General features: G+C 40.3%; 1 protein-coding gene across 5 annotated transcripts in view; it reads right to left on the bottom strand.

Moving 5' to 3' along the window:
- Positions 1-19,076, bottom strand: part of Fyb1 (FYN binding protein 1) — a 124,868-nt gene that overhangs the window by 12,145 nt on the left and 93,647 nt on the right. For 3 of the 5 annotated variants that reach the window (XM_051150922.1, XM_051150926.1, XM_051150923.1), the window contains exons 4-11: positions 13,367-13,413; positions 9,890-9,909; positions 9,424-9,458; positions 8,107-8,227; positions 5,066-5,225; positions 3,344-3,488; positions 1,463-1,485; positions 163-256 (exon numbers count right to left, since the gene is read on the bottom strand). In XM_051150922.1, the coding sequence (XP_051006879.1) occupies positions 163-256; positions 1,463-1,485; positions 3,344-3,488; positions 5,066-5,225; positions 8,107-8,227; positions 9,424-9,458; positions 9,890-9,909; positions 13,367-13,413 (645 nt within the window). The remainder of the gene's footprint in view (positions 1-162; positions 257-1,462; positions 1,486-3,343; positions 3,489-5,065; positions 5,226-8,106; positions 8,228-9,423; positions 9,459-9,889; positions 9,910-13,366; positions 13,414-19,076) is intronic. The other 2 variants (XM_051150927.1, XM_051150925.1) reach the window with 2 other exon arrangements.

The raw sequence follows: 19,076 nt of genomic DNA, 5'->3' as shown, positions 1-19,076 counted from the left end.
TTCTTGACCTACCCTTAATGTCAATTAAACCTTCACAGAATTAGAGGACTGAATAAGAACAATATTTTCTACTTTTTATCCTGTATGGAAATGAAAACTAAACTTACATACATGTAATAAAGTGCAACAAAACAAAACAAACTATTCAGTGGTTATTCTTACCTGTCATCAGCATCTTCCTCTTCTATCCCATCATAAATGTCATCATCTGGTGGTGGCGGGAACATCCCTTCATTTGGATTAGGAAGGAAACCTTCTGTCAGTTGTGCAATTTGGTCACAATCAGGTAACTTTGATTTTGAAACTATTTCTCCCCATTTGACTGCAGAGTGCACCCTTCTTTTGTATTTGCCATTTAAGTAGAAGGCTTTGAATTTCCCAGTATCGCACAGGTAGTTCATAAATCAGTTGCTTTATTGATCATTTTAAAGCATTTTAGGGATTAAGCCATAATAAAGAAATGAGTGATGACAGGCACTCTGGACTTGATGTAAAACAAATCGGTGAGAATTTATATGAGAAAAAGTAAGGTGAATAGGAAGTAGAATTAGATATTTATCATGGTAAAAGAGAAGTGAGGAGGTAGTAAGAAAATTCAGCTAAAGTGAGTAGACATTTAACAAAAGACAGAGAAACCGATTTATGAAAATTAAATGGAATGAAAGGTGAGTCTGTAAACACTAATAGTAATTAAAAGAAACTACAAAAGGAAAAGTCACATTTTAATATATGTATATATTAAACTGAAACCTTTATTTTCACTTATTTATGCTGTGCCTTTATTGACTTTGATATTAGACAAGCATTTACTTAACAAACATTTACTGACTGTGTTTTATGTGCAGGAAAATGACCTTGAAGTATTACTTTCAGGGTGAGAATATGAGCTCTTTGTTTTACTACCTGGAAAATCAAGGCACTCTTTAGGAGGCATCATCAATTTAGCCACAGAGTTTGCCACCTAGACAGAGAAAGTTCTGGAAGTGAAGGAGGATGTTTATCAGCAGAAGCCAAGACTATGCCAGGCACACTGGGAGTGGAGGCACACTAGGATCCACAGCAAATGTGGAAGACAGGGGTGACTGCGTCACCGTCACTTGGTGACCAGGGCTACGACCTGAGTTATAGACTCCCAGTTCTTTTTCCACCTTAAGAGCTCACTGATTCTTTCATGTCTGGTTCCTATACAGATACATAAAATCAAATGTGTACATATGACAAGAAAGCAGAAGAGAAACTGTCTGGGGGAGCAAGGTAACTAATGGGAGGGGGAAGAGGAGGAAAGGTGAGGGTTGGGGGAAGATGTGTACTGGTACAGAAATGTCGCCATCAACAATTCAAAGTCCTTAATTCAATGTACACAAGTGTCAGAAATTCCTCTTACAAAGCAAAGAAAAGTGCTTTGTCAGTAGCAAACTCAACTATGTTCTAGAAGGGCAAACACAGAAAGCTTGTGCCTTACCTCCACTTCCGCTCTGACTATGGCTAGGAACAAAACAGAAATAATAAATGTATGAATTCTTCAGTTTTCAAGAAGGAAATTCAAATACTGAACAGACTGTAAAGATGAGCATTCTACTTAAAACCAGCATGAAATACACCAAGAACAAGCAGAATGGAGGTGGATTCATAGTGACAAGGCAACCATATAACCAATAAGCAAACAGCAGGAAGCAGTGAGTTATAGTGGTGTAGTTCACAACTATTATGCTGCTTGCTTTTAATAAACTCCCCATTAGGCAGTTTTCAGTAATTACACATTACTTTAAAAATGACTGTGTTATTTTAGGAGCCAATTAGGACAATTATCATTGCATTTCAACTTAACTCTTTCAGTTTTTCAGTCCAACAGTATTTAACTCTTAATCTAATGTCATTACACTTTGTTTTAAGGGGGAAAATCCTTAATTTGACATCTTGGTGGGACTTTAACCTCCCTAACCCCAGGCTGCTTTTGTTTTTAACCTATTACCCTAACAGTCAGACCTTTTTCTATTTTAGCTTTTATAGTTATGTGCTCAGGCCGGTATCTCCCTGTGTGAGTGATGTGAGAGCCGGATGTGGGCATTGGGAAAACTTAAGACATTGTCTACTTGTTCAATTCTATCATTTCACAGGAAAGAATCCGGGGTCCCGAGGATTTAGCCCCTTTCAAACCTAAGAACATCCCAACCCCGCCTTGGCCTTCGGGGAAAGTACCAGAAGCAGGGTAAGTTTGATGTTATCACCGCACAGGACAACTATATTTAACATTCCTTTTACAAGCCAGTGGAAGGAGTTAGTCTGATACAGATCTCGGTTAATTTAGAAGTAAAAGTGCACTGCCATCAACGGAACTCTGTAGAAAGGCATGGTATATCATACTCTACAAATTGATTTATGAAGTAGTTGACAGACCCACTCTACTTGCTGTCTTCATGTCTGTTTTCTCTGCTACTTCTCTGCATGCATGAGGCAATCCTTAGAGTTAACTGCACTCTGGACAGCAGATCGTCCTAGTAAATATGTTTCCTCTGGAGACGCTCATATCTAATGCCCCAGGAGTGCGACATGCTAGGGGCAGTGCCACCACGTGCTCGTTTCATCTGTAGGATGAATTTATTTACACTTCGTATGTGGTGTCTACACTTGATTGATCTCAGACTGGAACTTCCAGAATGTGAGTTACATCAACCTTTCTGCTTTATAAATTGAGGGTTTCAAGGATTTCAGTGAGCAGCGAGGAACTAGTAAGCAGGCATGTGGGAGAAGATGGCCTTGGTTGTGTTCCTCTGCTCCACAGGAGTGTGCTTATTTTTCGAGGAGGAAATTCCACTCTAACAGTCGAGTAAGTAGACACTGGAAAGCTGGACCTTTAGTCATGTCTAGAATCGTAAAGGATTAAAAGTTTGACTTTTTTTTTAAAGTATACTGGAGTTGTAGTGGAAGCCTTTCTCTTTCTTGCTATATTTTCAAGTGATCGCAAGAAATGTATTTCAACTCAGAGATTTAAGGGTGGAAAACTGTGTGTGGGGGAATATACTTTACATCTTCAATTTCATAGGTTCCCAAATCATACTATTTGGGCATGCCCCTAAGATCAAATCATAATGAATGAAAGTTCTTTGTAGCAGACTGCACATTTAACACAACTATATGGCCCGTTATATTTCAAGTAAGGCCCATTATATTTCTAGTAACACTTGATGTGTGTGACCAACAAGTAAAATAAAAGACAATGGAGTTTCACATGGCCTTGCACTCACACTGGGTTTGTTGTATGTGGTGATTTAGTTTAGTGATTGAGAGCATTAGGTGACATGGAAGGAAACCTTGTAGAATCTACTCTCTGTGTGCCACACACCTGTTAGGAGCATCCTGCTCAGCCACATCATCATAGACCTCTTGGTCATCTTCAACAAGTCTTGATGGAACAGCATTGAGGGTGTTCTTCTTCCGTTTCAGAGAATCATAGTCAATCTCGACGGCAGTTGTTTTAATATATCCATCTACCAAAAGCAGAAAGAGGTCCAGGCAACCAGAGCTTAAACACTTCAGAGTTATGAATATAATATCAATTGTTCATTTACTCTTAGAGATTTCTCTTTAGGGCTGGAAATGGAGCTTAGCATGCTGAAAGCTCTGGATTTGGCTCCTAGGCTATGTATGTACACACTCATGCATGTATACAAACAAAGACACTTCATTAAGCACAAATGAGGTGTCTTTTCTTGCAATCTTGACTTAAAGACCTTCTGTGTAGTTACAAGTTATATGTACTCGTTCAGAGACTTACTTACTCTGAGGTACTTGAAAGTGAGACAAGATTCAATCTGGAGATTTTATATTTATTTATTTATCTATTTATTTATTTGGTTTTTTCAAGACAGGGCTTCTCTGTGTAGTCTTGGCTGTCCTGGACTCACTTTGTAGATTAGGCTGGCCTCGAACTCCCAGCGATCCACCTGCCTCTGCCTCCCAAGTGCTAGGATTAAAGGTGTGCGCCACCACGCCCGGCTCAATCTGGAGATTTTAAAGTGACTTACTGTGGAAAAAAAAAAGCCACACTTGCCATTTTAGATTTTTTTGCTCTGTTTACACAGTAGCATATTTCTAACATGAAGAATATAGGTCTGGAAGGATCTAACACTACCTCAAAAGGAACTTATTGCTGGGCAGATCATAGACTCTAGGGGAGAATTTGTTACTGTTATTCTGATAAGTAAATACAGTTTTGAATGGACCCCTAATGACTTACCATTACACATATAGATTAAGGGATCTTGTAGCTCTCATCAGAGAAGCTTCTGTTGCAGATGATAATCAACACAGAGACCCACAGCTGGCAAAGGTGTAGTGAGTAAACGACTACAGATTGCCCAATTTCCCATGTCTCAGGGACATTGCAGAAGCGGGGAGGGGGCAGAAAGAGTTTAAGAACCAGAAATGGTGGACAATCGCAAGGAAGCTGTCCTCCAGACACAGCATGGCAGCTGTACATTCAAACTCACGGCAACTGTGACAATATTCACAAGACACTGTAAGACCCTGTAAGACTGAGCCAGATCTACCAAGAAGAGACTTGATACCCTATGAGCATATAAAGGGAGAGGAAGTCCCCCTCAGTCATGATCATAGGGGAAGGGAGTAAGGGGAAAATGGGAGGGAGGGAGGAATGGGAGGATACAAGGAATGAGATAACCATTGAGATGTAATATGAATAAATTAATAAAAAAAATAAAAGACTGAGCCAGATCAAACCCCAGCATGAGACGGGACTTGGGCATGAGGTTCCGCTCCCTAACCAAGAAGGAGTGATAATTGTTAACTGTTGGACACACGAGAGTCAGTTTTCTCTAAGAGGATAGCCCCTGGGATAAACCACACTCCAGTGAAAGGCCACACAATCAAGAATATTTGAGTGGTACATACTGGTATTGACTGGGGGAGGGTGGAGGTGGGGAGACATTAGGTTGGCTAAAAAGGAAAGAGGGGTTGAGTCTGGGAAGGAGCATGTGATCAAAACATGTTCTATGAAATTCCCAAAGAGCTAGCCAAAAAAATAATGTGGAAAAGGTGCACTCACATGACCCCCTTGAGGTTCTGCCCAGCCATTTTCCTTCTGGGTTGTCTGTGATGCGGATTATTTCAATTTCCTCTCCTTGTTTGAAGCTCAGTTCGTTCTTTCCCCCTTTGACATCGCAGCAAGCTTTTGCATGATGGAGGACTTGAATGGGGCCTGTTAGCTACAAAAAGATGGGAAAATATAGCAAAAAGCCCTCTAAGAAATATAATCTTGAAAGACAATAAACCCACAACTGTCAATCCTGGTAAATACTCCTGTTGAAAGAGTTATGGTTGATGCAGAGACCCACAGCCAAACATTAGGTGGGGCTCAGGGAATCCTGCCTGGAGAGGGGGAGGAAGGATTGTAAGAGCCACAGGAGTCAAGGTCACCAAACCAACTAACCGAGGGGCCCATAGAGATCGAAGTGACAATGAAGCAGCCTGCATGGGTCTGACCTGGGCCCTCTCCTTATATGGTGTGTTTGTATACTTTACTCTTCTTGTGGGACTCCTAACAGTGGGAGCAGGGGCTGCCTCTGACTCTTCTGACTGTTTTGGGGACCTTGTTCCTCCCACTGAGTCCCCTGTTCAGCCTTAACACCTTGATGCCTAGTCTTACTGCAACTTGATATGCTGTATTTGGCTGCTACCTATGCAAGAGCTGCCTTTTTTCTGAAGAGCGACAGAGGAGGAGTGGGTGAGGGTGAGGCTGGGACGGGAGGAGGGAGAGGAAACTGTGATTGGGATATAATATATGGGAGAAGAATAAAAAAGATACAAAAAAGAGAGAGCGAAGGGAAAAATCACAGAGGTGCTACAAGAGTAACAAATAGCAAGTGAACAGTGTTTGTGGTTCATGAGAGAGTGCTAGGGGTCTGATGAACAAAAGAGCTCTGGAAAAACATCTAATAAATGGGCAGTACATATGTATTTAATGTACATTTGCCCTTTCATCCTTCTCTTTTCCCTGCCTTCTTTCATTTCTGCCTTCTATTCTTTTACCTGTTTGAGTATAGACTTATAATAAATACTACCTTCTAAAAATAAGATAGCATTTTAGAAATAGTTTCAGAAATAGTAAACAAATACTAAATAAACTTTTCATAACTAATATTCTGAGTAACATGATGATTTATTAATAGGAGGATAATAATTTTAAGGCATGAGCCCTCAGATCCTAATTTTCTATTCCTAAATGACTAACTCTCATCTTTTGGTAAATAAACATAGATTGTGACTATTTAGGGAACAAACTGTTTTATAGAGTCTATATTGTCATGAATTATGTGACACATTAATAATGTACCATCAAAATATTTTTTCACAGCCTAAGTTGATAGCCAATGACCACATCAATTATGGGACTTATTAGGAGAAGCAGACTCAAGTAGAAAGGTTTTGGGCTGATCTGGCTTTATTACAGTTGGCCTCTGTTTGTGAACAATCTGTAATCTGAATATTTGAGTTGCCGATCTTCTGCAGCTGCACTGGACTTGAATCCACGCAGTGTTCAGAGTGTGAATTGGCTACTCATTGACATTTTCTTACTTCTTCAGTGAAATACACATGTCATGTCAGTTTTTGAGGAAGATTTCTAAGTAATGTGGAATTTATTTTAGTATCAATAAACACTGATATGTCAGCGAAAAGGAAAGAAAACTAAATTGAATTATGATATGCCAAGATACTGATGGATTCTCATAATTACCAACCCCAGTGTCTATCAACACCTGGGTGAAATATAGCTTGTAAGGTCCCAGACTTGACAAAATCTTGAGTTCTTACCAATTGATATGACTTCTACACCTGTTTTTCTTATTAACAGGGTCATTTGAATGAATGTGTGAAATAATGTATTATTTATTTTCCTAAACTAATCTCAAATCCTTAAAAACCATTAACAGTCTCTCATGAAAAGTATGCTATATACATTTTCATGTATTAAATTTATTTTTACTTGAAAAATATACAATTTCACAGTCATGCATTCTGTGTGAGTAGAATGTTTCAGTTTTCATGTTGTAATCATAACTTTACCTGTACATAGAAAACTTTTTTCAAATTTTTGTGAAAACTCATACTAGGTACGTGGCTTTTATATATCAACTAAGCCCATAACAGAATATAGAAAATGTCACTTATTTTCACTTTAAAGACAAATACCCTGAATCTCAGAGGAGCTGAGCAGTAAGTCCAAGAGCACAGAACTTGTATGTGCAGCTGGGACTGGAATCTCCATCTGTCCACTCTGGATGTTTTCCTTGCATCATGCTGTTGAACTTTTGATTTAACATAACACAATGTGCTGGGAAGTTATACATGAATCATATTTTGTAATTCCATGTATCAAATCCTCTAGGGAAATAAATATTTAAGGGAATAAATATTTAAAGAAAACAGTACGAATTCCCTTAAAAGCGAAGAAGAGTTTTGTAATCGAGACCATCACTGTAAATACTTCTGAGGCACCAGAAGCATACCAGATGGCTTATGTCATCAAAGATGATGCAGCCAGGAGAGCTCAGCCAGGGAATGGTGGTGTTAGCAATAGAGGTGACACCATCACCAGAATTCAGAGAAGATAAAAGTCGGAAGTTGAGGCATATAAAGAAGGATGAGAGACAGCAAGTCTTAGAGATCAGTAAGTGTGAGGCTTAAAAGTAAACGTGTAGTTCAGATGCGGATACTAGGGTCTCTAGCAGCTCAAAGAACCATAATTTACCCAGGAACACCGTGTCCATTGCATCACTATGTGATGTGTCATTGGGACATCTATGTATGTGGGTCCAGACCCATGACACACAGTAATGGAGTAGTCATTTCCTTTGTCAACGTAAAATCCCTGGGTAACCATGAGTTATAAGCTAGTTATACTTTATTTGTTTTTTTATCCTGTTTTATATTTGATGGTAGAGATAAGGTGGTGTGTTGGACAAAAAAATATTGTTTCAAAACAATGATTAAGAAACGCCCCAACTTTGTAAATTTTCTTGTGATGTTACAAAAAGAACATTTCAAAATTGATGCTATTGCTTTACTTGTCAGCAAGCAAGCCCTTACTTTAAATTTCTTCTTTAATTCTTGTTCTTTCTTCTCTTTCTCCTTCTGCTCTTTTCGTTCTAGCTCTAACCTCTTCTTTTCTTCCTTTTCCCGTTTCTTGTCTCGCTCTTTGGATGATTCTCTGGGAATATAAATTGTTAAGTTGTGGCTACACGGGCAGGTGTTTGTAGGTCAGGAACTGGTTTACAGAGAGGTGTCTACCTACCACAGAAGACAGTCTCTGAATAGGAGATGAAGGCAAGAAGCTAAAGATGTAAAAATTCTGGGTATGCGAGATTGATTATAAAGCCAGAAGGAGGCACACAGCTATGGGAGCCCCAGCTCCTCTCCCCTGCAGTGTGCACCATAAGGAGAAAGGCACTGTTCAAAAATCTCCTGTCCCTGGCATGGTGGCATCTCACCCTCTCACTTCCAAGGGCATGCATGAACACATGCTCATGGGCCCATGTACTAATTTTAATCAGGAGAGTAGCTGAACAGCTTGAATATTTAGGTAGAGAAAATTGAGATACCTGAGCTCAGCGTTCATTTGAAAAGGGCTTCTCCTATTCTCACACATTCTGTGTGGTCGTTTGAATAGGAAGAGCCTCCTAGTCTCACGTGTGTGAATGCTCAGCCCATAAGGAGTGGCACTATTAGGAGGTGTGGCCTTGTTGGAGGAAGTGTGTCACTGTGGGGGCGGGCTTTGAGGTCTTGTATGTTCAAGAGTTCAAGACATGTCCAGTGTGTCAGTCTCCTGCTGCTGCCTACAGAACAAGATGTACAACTCTCAGCAACTCCAGCACCATGTCTGCCTGCACACTGCCATTCTTCCCACCATGGCAATGATGGACTGAACCTCTGAAACTGAGCCAGCCCCAAGTAACTGCTCCCGTGGTCATGGTGTCTCTTCACAGCAATGGGGACCCCAACTAAGACAGTTTCTAAGAAATGTCTTAGTCTATTTTGAACTCTGTTTTGTGGAGCCTCTTTTCATATCTAACTGGCGGACTAGAACATGGACATCTGGTGCTGTGCTAAGCCAAACCCATAGTACCTCTGTGTCTGGGGGAAGCAGGCACAATACACTAAGAGAGCGAAATACAGATTCCTGACTGTCTTTCAAGTAGCTTGCAGGTCCCACATGGCAAACTGTCACCAAAGGAGAAGTAAGCCAATTTTAGTCCTTTGGTGTGAAATAAGGAACGCCATTGTAGGCCAACCACTGCCTAACTACAGCTTGTCATTCCTAAGAATTTCGCACGCCCATGTGCTCTCTTACAAAACATTGTATTCATTTTACAAGAACATTCTTATGGTAACAAAGGCAATGCATACATGTCTTCATATGTTTCCCCTTCACTCTCTTGTTCCTGTCAAGCAAACAGAGAAAAATTATTAACTGTGACTATTCCAAAAGATCATGCACATGTTTCATTGACATATTATCTTTTAAAATAAGTGTTTATGGGCTTATGTAGTTTGAGCCCAAGTTGGCTTATTTGAAATTTTCTTTCTTCTTCTCTTTCTTTGCTTCTAATTGTGTGACATACTAGGAACAAGTAAAGGAAGTCTCGTTTGACGTCTTGCTCAGTCATTTAGCTGTGTAGTCGGGCATAAGATCGTCACTACACTACCGCGACTGGCATATAATGCTTCAAACACTTAAATTAAGTAGGTTAGAAATGGAAAAAATATCATTGGTACTCATAAAACATTTTATCTGTCTATTTATAACAATAGGAACTGAATCATAAAACATCCCAATTGTAGCAATAGAAAAAGAGAAATAAAAATATCTGACCTCTTCTAGGTTCCCAGTACCTAAAGGATTAAGAAAACAAAACAATACACTGTAATTAAGAAATACTTGACGATTGATCACTAGATAGCATAATATTATATCAATTTAAAGTATAACAGAACTTAATATTTTAAAACACAAAACAAAATATGTTCTTTTAACACTTGTAATTTAATTACAAATTTATTTTATTAATTCTCCTAAGATAATACAAAAATAAAAACCAATTATGATACCTTTTATTTACTTTATGGCATAGTACATTTGATGCATGTACTTGTGTGAAATAAAGTACAACAGGGGAAAAAAATCACAAATAACTCACACTTTCTGGCACATTCTTTCTCAAGGATTTGCTTTCATGTATCAGATAGGTCAAGGTGATTAAATTTAAAAGACTACAAGAACATCATCATGGGTAGATCGGGGCCCGTGGGGGCGGGGGGTCTGCTCAAGCTATTGCACTAACCAAGGACAATACAAGTAGTAAACATTGAACCCCTACTCTGATCTACCCAATGGACACGAAATTTTCTGCAATTATGTGGAGAGCACGGACTGACTTAGACATGAACTCTTGTGCCCCATATTTGACCACCTTCCTTTGGCGGGGAGACCTGATGGCACTCAGAAAAAGAATAAGCAGGCTAGCAAGATGAGACTTGATAGTCTATGACCATATAGTGGGGGAGGAGGTCCCCTTCAGTCATAGACCTAGGGGAGGGGAATAGGGTGAAAGTGAGAGGGAGGGAGGGATGGGAGGATATAAGTGATGGGATAACAATTGAGTTGTAATCTGAATAAATTAATAAAAAAGACTACTCAGGAGTTTAGTGTATACACTTTACTAGATATCCACTATAATCTAATAGTATGATTCATAAGATGGAAATATTAAGGCTAACCACAATTAAACAATTAGGTAGGATTGATTTAAAACACATAGCTAGGACAAAGGAATCGAAAAGACAGCTCAGGGACTGTGCTGCATTGTTTTATATCAGCTTGACACAGCGTTATTTGAGAGGAGAAAATTTTAATTGGAAAAAAAATGCTTCCATAAAATCTGGTTGTAGGCAAGCCTTTAGGGCATTTACTTAGTTGGTGATTGATAAGGAAGGACCCAGCCCATTGTGGGTGGTGTCATCCCTGGACTGGTGGTCCTGAGGTCTATAAGAAAGCAACCTGAGCAAGCTGTGATGAACAAGCCAGTGAACTGCATGTGTCCATGGCCTCTGCATCAGCTCCTGCCTCCAGCTTCCTGCCCTGCTTGAGTTCCTGTCCTGACTTCCTTTGATGATGTGAAAGCATAAACCGAATAAAGCCTTCCCTCTCCAAGTTGTTTTCATCATGGTGTTTCATCACAGCAATAGTAACTCTAATTAAGACAGGGATTAAGAAGAATTTACGTATGGTCATATAATATATGCACACATATACCCACATGCATATATACCTGATATACTATATGTGGGCACTATAAATTAATAGGAAGAGGATGAATTACCTTGAGTTTGGTAGGGAAGACACTAGCACTATATACAAGGCAGCAATTTCTAGTTTTCTACTAACGTCTCAAAAAATACAAAACACAAGGGATGAAATGAAGTTCACAGGAAAAAAGAAAGGGAGCTATTTTATTTGCTAGGAACAAAGACTTCTTTAAGAAAGGTAAAAAGAATAGTTCCTGAGCCAAAAGCTAATGAGGTTGATAATATCAAACCGTATTTATGCTGGAGGAAGGGCAGCAAGAAGTTTGAGGTTGACATGGATTAATGTCTGGAATATAAAGGGCCACCTGCAAGTCAGCGGGGAGAAGCCACAACCTCACAGGGACAGAGTAGTCAGTGCAGAGAAGGGGTCTGACAGGAGAGAAGGCTATGACAGTACACAAACTCAAGAGCAGAAAATGAAATTATGAACTATGAATCAGCTGGGGGAAGAGAGACATTGTCTTTAGTGATAAAGCCATTGGTGAGGCCCTGCACTCCAGTAGAGAGGGCCATGTCCATCTTTACATAGATGGTGCTTGCTACACTCAGTGAGTTACAAAACAAAACGAAATTAAAAAAAAAAAAAAAAAAAAAAAAAACCAAAAACATGAAGTGGAAGAGGGACTCAAGCTGGGGAAGTTGGGTAATAGAGGATGGGAGGCCGAGCGTGATAAGACCGTATCATGTAAATGCATGGAGACATCACAGGATCAATAGAAATTAGAAAGTATCATAATTAAAGTGAGATCAACTTTATACCCAAAGGCTGGGAAAAGATTTAGAAAGTTTACCGATGCTGTCTGCTGACAAAACGTGTGCATATTGTGACATTCACGCCCTGTGGCTGAGACTGTAGACAGGCCATCAATTCTGAAGAGCGTTCTAGTCCTAAACAGCAAAGTAAGCAAGCATCTTGGCGCTCATAGCCAGCTATTCCACTGCCATCTCTCTTAGAAAAAGCCTCCCTGAAGTCCACATGGGATGACTGACTATATAGGGAAGCGCCACAGTATTTCTTACAATCCCAGTGAGTAGGAGCTCAGTAAAATGTGGTGGGTTCCACAGTGTACTATGTTATACTTAGTGAGAACACACTAAGTCTGTACACAGAATTGGGAGTGGGGGCTAGGAAAAAGCTCAAAGAAAGCTGTCTCACACTGTTTGAGAAACTATCTTTGTTCAGGGAGATTTGTAATTTTTATCTTTGTGTATGTACACATGTGTTTGGGATGCACACACCTTTGTGGGTGCACAGGCAGTATGAGGGATTGGATCCCCCCCCAGCTGGGGATAGAGATGTTTGAAGGACGTGGGCACTGGGATTAGAATGCTGGTCCTTGCCGCTGAGCAGCTGTTGCTCGGAATCACTCAGCCATCTCTCTAGCCCTGGATTTATAATTTTGAAAGGATACATTTTGTTATTGGTTTCACTGTTGCTTATTTTTAACCACTTGTGAAGCCGATGTAGCAAAAGAGTTCAGGACCAAGTAAACAACCCTTCTGGCCTCAAATGGACAACTTCTGAGTGGGTAAGCAATTGACCAAGTAAACAACCCTTCTGGCCTCAAATGGACAACTTCTGAGTGTGTAAGCAATTGTTTGGGGCAGAAAGACGGGACTCCCCTTAAGGAGTAAGATCTATGCAACAAATTTTCCTGTGTTCATTTTCTTCATGGATCAATTGCTTGATTGCATTTTCAATAAAACTGTGATATACTAAAAAAAAAAAAAGAAAAAAAGAAAATCCTACAATGTACTTCTTATATAAATTACACACACACATACATATAATCATATGAAAGGAATATGTACAAATACATATTCTTGTTTGTTTATACTGATTAAACAAAGAAGGTAACAAACCATGAGAATTTAAGATATAAGATCCTGCACACACCAATGATGGCAACTGGCCATTCAGGATGCTATGACATTTGAATAATTCAAACATGTAGTTCAGATTAAAAAAAATTTTACTCCTTACCATCAAAGTGCATGGGGCCATCTTGATTTTCTTCATTTATAGCATTTCTGAAAAGAAGAGGGAAAAAATGTGAGAATAAAGTAGATGCTCACCTTAAAATGAAAATATAAGTAAACATAGACAAATAACCTTGATTAATGAAAATAAGAGGCCATACGTTCAAAAGAGATCAAGGAGAGTGTATAGGAAGGACTGGAGGGAGGGATAAACAATATAATTATAGTGGAATCTCAAAAACAAAAATGTGAAAAGAAAAATGATTGAATTACTATTTTCATTCATATTTACTCTGACTTAAAATTCACATGTCACTGGAGCAAGTTTTAGTCTTGTGTTTATGCTGCTACTGTAGATTTAAAAAAAAAAAGACATTATTGAGAAGGTGAAGTCCAGCATCACCCGTTCATAGCAGACATGTTCAGTAGGCCCACTGCTTCAGGGGGCTGTCGTGTCTGCAGTGCTAGGGGAGGCAAGGGTAAAGAAAACATAAGTGCACTAAGAGAGGCAGAGTCAGAAAACCCAGACAAGGCTATAATTGCAAGGAATAAATAAAAATTGAGGTGATAGGCAAACTTTTCTGTGAAAGAGATAATTTTATGAACACATAAAAATATGAACATAGATTATTAAAGACTCTAGGCTGTGAGCTCTTTGTCAAAGTTAGAGCATACAGGTGCACTGTGACTGAAAATTGAAAACTTCTCTTTTGACAGACTTTTACTATTTAGCAGCTCAAGGTCACCTTGACCTAGTAACCTCCATGCTTGAAAATCCTGAATGCTGCGACTAGAGGTCTATGTCCTACAGATGACTGATTTGATATTTTATACTAACACACGGGGTCTAAAGCTACAGTTATGAAGTAGTAAGAAAATAATGTTCTGACTGAGGGTCACCGTAGCACGAGGAACTGTATCAAAGGGTTGCAGCATTAGGAAGGCCCAGAACCACTGGTTTAAGGTGTTTGGAATGCAGCTGGTCCTCCTCACTGACCTGCAACTAGGACTTTTTCCATTGGACGAGACAGCACTGATACAGTTTTTTCCCATCTCACCACTAAAATCCTAGTGTACTGGGTGACTGTGTCTCTGGGCTCAGCTCGCTCCTCTTCAGGCTGTGCTCTCTTAACCACTGACCAGGACTGACTAGTCACTGAGACAGTCTGTACCAACCATTTGAGTTAAACCTTGCCCTGGGGGATGGCCCAGCTGGTCATTTACTTCACCTCTTGATGGAAATAGTCCATTCCTCATCCTTCCAGGCTCCCCACTGGGATGCCTTCTAGAGAACTTCAAATCCCTACGCCCATGAAGGGCTGCTGAGCTCACACACCTCTCCAAACAAACTTGTGCAGATTCAAAACGAGGCTTCTTTTTTTGTCCGAACCTTTTCTCTTGTTTACTCTCCCAAAAGTTTCCAATATACACCTAAGGTAAAATAAAAGTGCCCCATGCTCAAGCTTTTCTCTTCTTTACTCCAAAATTTCCATCTCCGTTCACTCTCTCAAAAGTTTCAAATGTACACCAAAAGAAGTTTTCCCCCTAACCTACTTTGTCTTCTTTCCATATGTATGCTCCAGTATCCTTCCAGACTTCCTACATCCAGGACAGCGCCAAAGCAGCCACCCACAGATGCTCCAGTCCAACCTCATGGATCACGTCAGCTGGACCCGAATTTCCCCTCCCAGCCACAGATACTCTCAGGGCCTGGACAGCAAATACAACAGTGTGTGCTTCCCAGACTTGGCGGACATTTCAGCCTTTTGACCCCCTGTCACCATGCTACTATCAGCAGGAAGCAGTCAAAAATATTGATGTTTTTATCCCTTATCCATTTACAAAAGGCTGAAATGGTATGCTTCGGACCCAGGACAAACAGCTCCAGGTTCTCGCAGCACTCCTCAGTCCCTATCTGCTGAAGGACACGGCTTTTCCTTCCCCTTCACCATATAATCTGAACATTTTCTTGCTTTTGGTTTTTTCTCTATTTTTCTCTTCTGTCCTTGCATGGTGGCCAAGAGTTGCTTCCAATGAACCTACATTTGTATACTTTAACCTACCTTACATGAAAAGCAATCCAACATCCTCATTTTTTAATTATAGGAAAAGTGGGGGGGGGGGATGTTAGCATACTGCCCTAGTCTGCCTAGCAACCTCTGACACCATTACCTGCTCACCACTAGCGGTGCCAGCTCTCAGGATATAAAAAGGACAAACTTACCCCATCTCATCTCTCTCTCTCTCCCTCCCCCCCCTCTCTCGTGCTCTCTTCTTCCCCTCTCTTACTTTTACTCTCTTCCTCTGTCTCTCCCTCTCTCTGTCACCCTGGGGCACCCCCTTCCTTCTCTCCTCATGCTGCTACAATGAATCTTACACCAAGTATGTTGTGTGGCACATATTTCATATTTAACATATGCAATGGGAAACATCTAAGGAAGATTAAGTCATTTTAGCCTTCAAGCCAACGTGTTGTCTTGAAACCACTTGCAGTTGAGTGGTCCAATCATTAATAAACAATTAACATAGCGTTCTGCTTACATACTTATAATCCCAGTACTCTGGGGTTCAAGGCCACCCTTGGCTATGTAGTAAGATGTCATTTCAATGGCAAAACAAAACAAGCAAAAGAAAAAAGATCCTCTTGAAAATAATTACTTAAATAAAATTACTATGTATAAGCATGGAATAACAAGTTTTACAATAGAAATGTAAGTAGTTAATATAACTAAGTCCCTCATCTTAGCTTTTAGCAATAGCATTTTACTGAAAACACAATAATACTTTGGACATAAAATACACTGACATTCTACCAAGCAAAATGGCTTGTCCTTCTCATGGCTAACAGGGCACAGGGCTGGTGGTGTCAGCTCTGTTCTCCGACTGCTTTGCTTCTCGCGTTCTCTCCCTTCTCCTTTCCTTCCCTCTGACCCTAGTCTTCTTTGAGACAGGGTCTCACTATGAAGCTCAAAGAGGCCTGGAACTCTCCTTCCTCCCAAACGCTGGGATTATAGGCATGTACCACCACACCTGGGATATGTCTGCTTCTCACATGCTGTCCTTTCCTGTTGATACAGAATTCTCTCTGAATACTCTCTGTTCCTCCTCGTTCTCCATGCTTAGCCCATGCTTCCCTTTACTGGATTAATTCTAGCTCTTAAAAACAAACAAACCAACCGGGAGGTGGTGTCGCAAGCCTTTAGTCCCAGCACTTGGGAGGCAAAGGCAGGAGGATCTCTGTGAGTTCAAGGCCAGCCTTGTCTACAAAGCAAGTCCACGACAGCCAAGATAATACAGAGAAAAACAAACAAACAAACAAACACAAACAAAAACTCTCCAAAAACCTGTGTGTGTGTGTGTGTGTGTGTGTGTGTGTGTGTGTGTGTGTGTGTTTGTGTGTGTATGTGCGTCAGGGTACATGAATGGAGGTCAGAAGACAGCAATCTGGGTTTGGGTCCCACCTAACATCTTTTTTTTTAGGTTCTGGAGATTGGAATCAGGTCTTCATCCTGCATTCTGACTTCTTGTTGTCTCCCTGCTGGAGACCCCTGACCCAAGTCTTTGGTAAACAGTGCCTCTTCTGGGAGGTTATTCCCTGCTCCAAAGCCTGCACTGTGGTGTTTCTGAGTGTCAGCTTGTGCTACTTTGTAACTGTGGAGTAATCCCTTGCGGCCTCTACTTACAACTAGACTACAAAACCATTGAGAAAAGAGATCACTTTGTTAATTTACTATAAAAATTGGCATTTCGAAAATATTCTGGAGTAATTCCTGCCCTGCTAGGTCTGTGTTTGTATTTTTAATGCACTGGTGATATAACAGTGATACTGAGACTAGAATAACTTTTATCGCCAAAATGAATTTTTGCCATTTGTTTAAAAGGAATTAAATAATTATAATAAAAAGCCCACTGGACTTATAGGCTACTTTCTAAAACACCTGGATAGTAAATGAATAAATAAATATTAATAAGGCAAAAGATATTAGTTGAGCACATTTATTCAAACATTTCTCATGCTAGAAAATGCCATTTAAAATTTAATGCTACTTTATATATGTCTGAGTTCATATTCCATATAGTATTAAAATAATAAGTATGAAATCGTGACCACAATGGCAGTGACAGTGGAGAATAAAATGGACAAGATAAGAAATAGGTGCAAATGTTCTGAAAAGACCCAAGTCCAGTTGCCACCAACTGCCCAGTGTTCAAGTCATGGAGAAAAGCTCCACAAACAGATGAAGAGGAGAACAATGGAACCAGTCACAACCAACAGCAGCGTCAACTGAGCAGAGGGAGGGGCGCATGAGGAGAAACAGCAGGAAGCTTATCCTGGCGATAAGTTCACTGAAGCCACTGTTCACTGCAGTCCTTTGTTTTCCTGCCGCAGCCTAAAGAACTAAATGAAGTTTCTTTGCTATTATGCCTGTTATTTTGGAGAGCTATTAGGGTGGGGTGTGGGCTGGATCTTAGTGCTTCCCTCGTGTGTGTGTGTGTGTGTGTGTGTGTGTGTGTGTGTGTGTGTGTGTGTGTGTGAGAGAGAGAGAGAGAGAGAGAGAGGAGAGAGGAGAGAGAGAGAGAGAGGGAGGAGAGAGGATGAGATGAGGAGAGAGAGAGAGAGAGAGAGAGAGAGAGAGAGAGAGAGAGAGAGAGAGAGAGAGAGAGAGAGACACGCCCTGTTTCAGTTCCCAGGAAGGTGAAAGGGAAGGAAACAAGCAGAGAAACAAAGTCTCCTGGGGCCTCTATGTCTTAAGCATTTAAAGATGGAAAACTGTCTCTTGTCATGCTGTGTTTACACTTAGGAAGTTTAGCTTTTAACCTTTTATGGCTGGATCTTCTTTTTGGATGGAAGACGTGATCTAAGTAACCCATAAAACTCTTTTGTACCCGCCCTTATCAGGAACGAACCCTCCAAGGCTGGAACGTCTTTCTATACTTAACCTATGAGAAATTTCAAAACGATGACTTGCCTGAGCCAAAAATTTCCAAAGGGAGTTAGGTAAGGTTAGCAGATGCGCCAAGTCTCTAGTTCTGGAAAATCTGAAGCGCTTGCTGTTAACTATATCACACTGGGACACTGCGCAGGCGCAGGCGCAGGCGCGATCTTATTTAAAACAATCCTCCTACTAACTAGAGTGACTTCAGGAAGAACACTTTGCCCTTTCCTTTTCTGACCTTAGTCACTTCCCATCCTTTATTATTTCTTATTACCTCACTTTTCCTGTCTTATTACTATTAATAACCATGAAATTCACTTTGTATATAAAACACTCAAGCACTGGTTCCATTGGAAGAGTCAGCTGCGCGGATCTGATTCTCATGCCTTTTAAAGCAGTTCTCAGAAATGTACTGCCGCGAACGGCATTGGCTTGAACATTAATCACGAACAGCTCTTTCTTTCGATCCATTTCACATTTTCAATCTCCAAGTCACATACAAGAAAATGCAATGGGCTGTCTGTATGCCGACCACTAGGTGGGGAAACAATACAATTTAAAATACATGTAACTTTGCCTCCAGCAACTCATTTTTTGAAATTATTCACGATTTCTGGTTTCTGTTTACCTTCAAACCTCTCACACTTGCAAGATAAACTGGTCTGAATGACATGTTTACAATTTTCTTCCCCGAATAACTTCAGAAGCAGGCTGAGCAGGCCCCACGTGGTCAAAGCCCTAATCTCCCCAAATTCCTCCTTTGACCCCAGTTAGAAA

Source organism: Acomys russatus, chromosome 9 (assembly GCF_903995435.1).
Source record: "Acomys russatus chromosome 9, mAcoRus1.1, whole genome shotgun sequence".
NCBI lineage: Eukaryota > Metazoa > Chordata > Mammalia > Rodentia > Muridae > Acomys > Acomys russatus.
The sequence above is the reverse complement of the archived record's forward strand: the minus strand, read 5'-3'. Positions and strand labels throughout refer to the sequence as shown.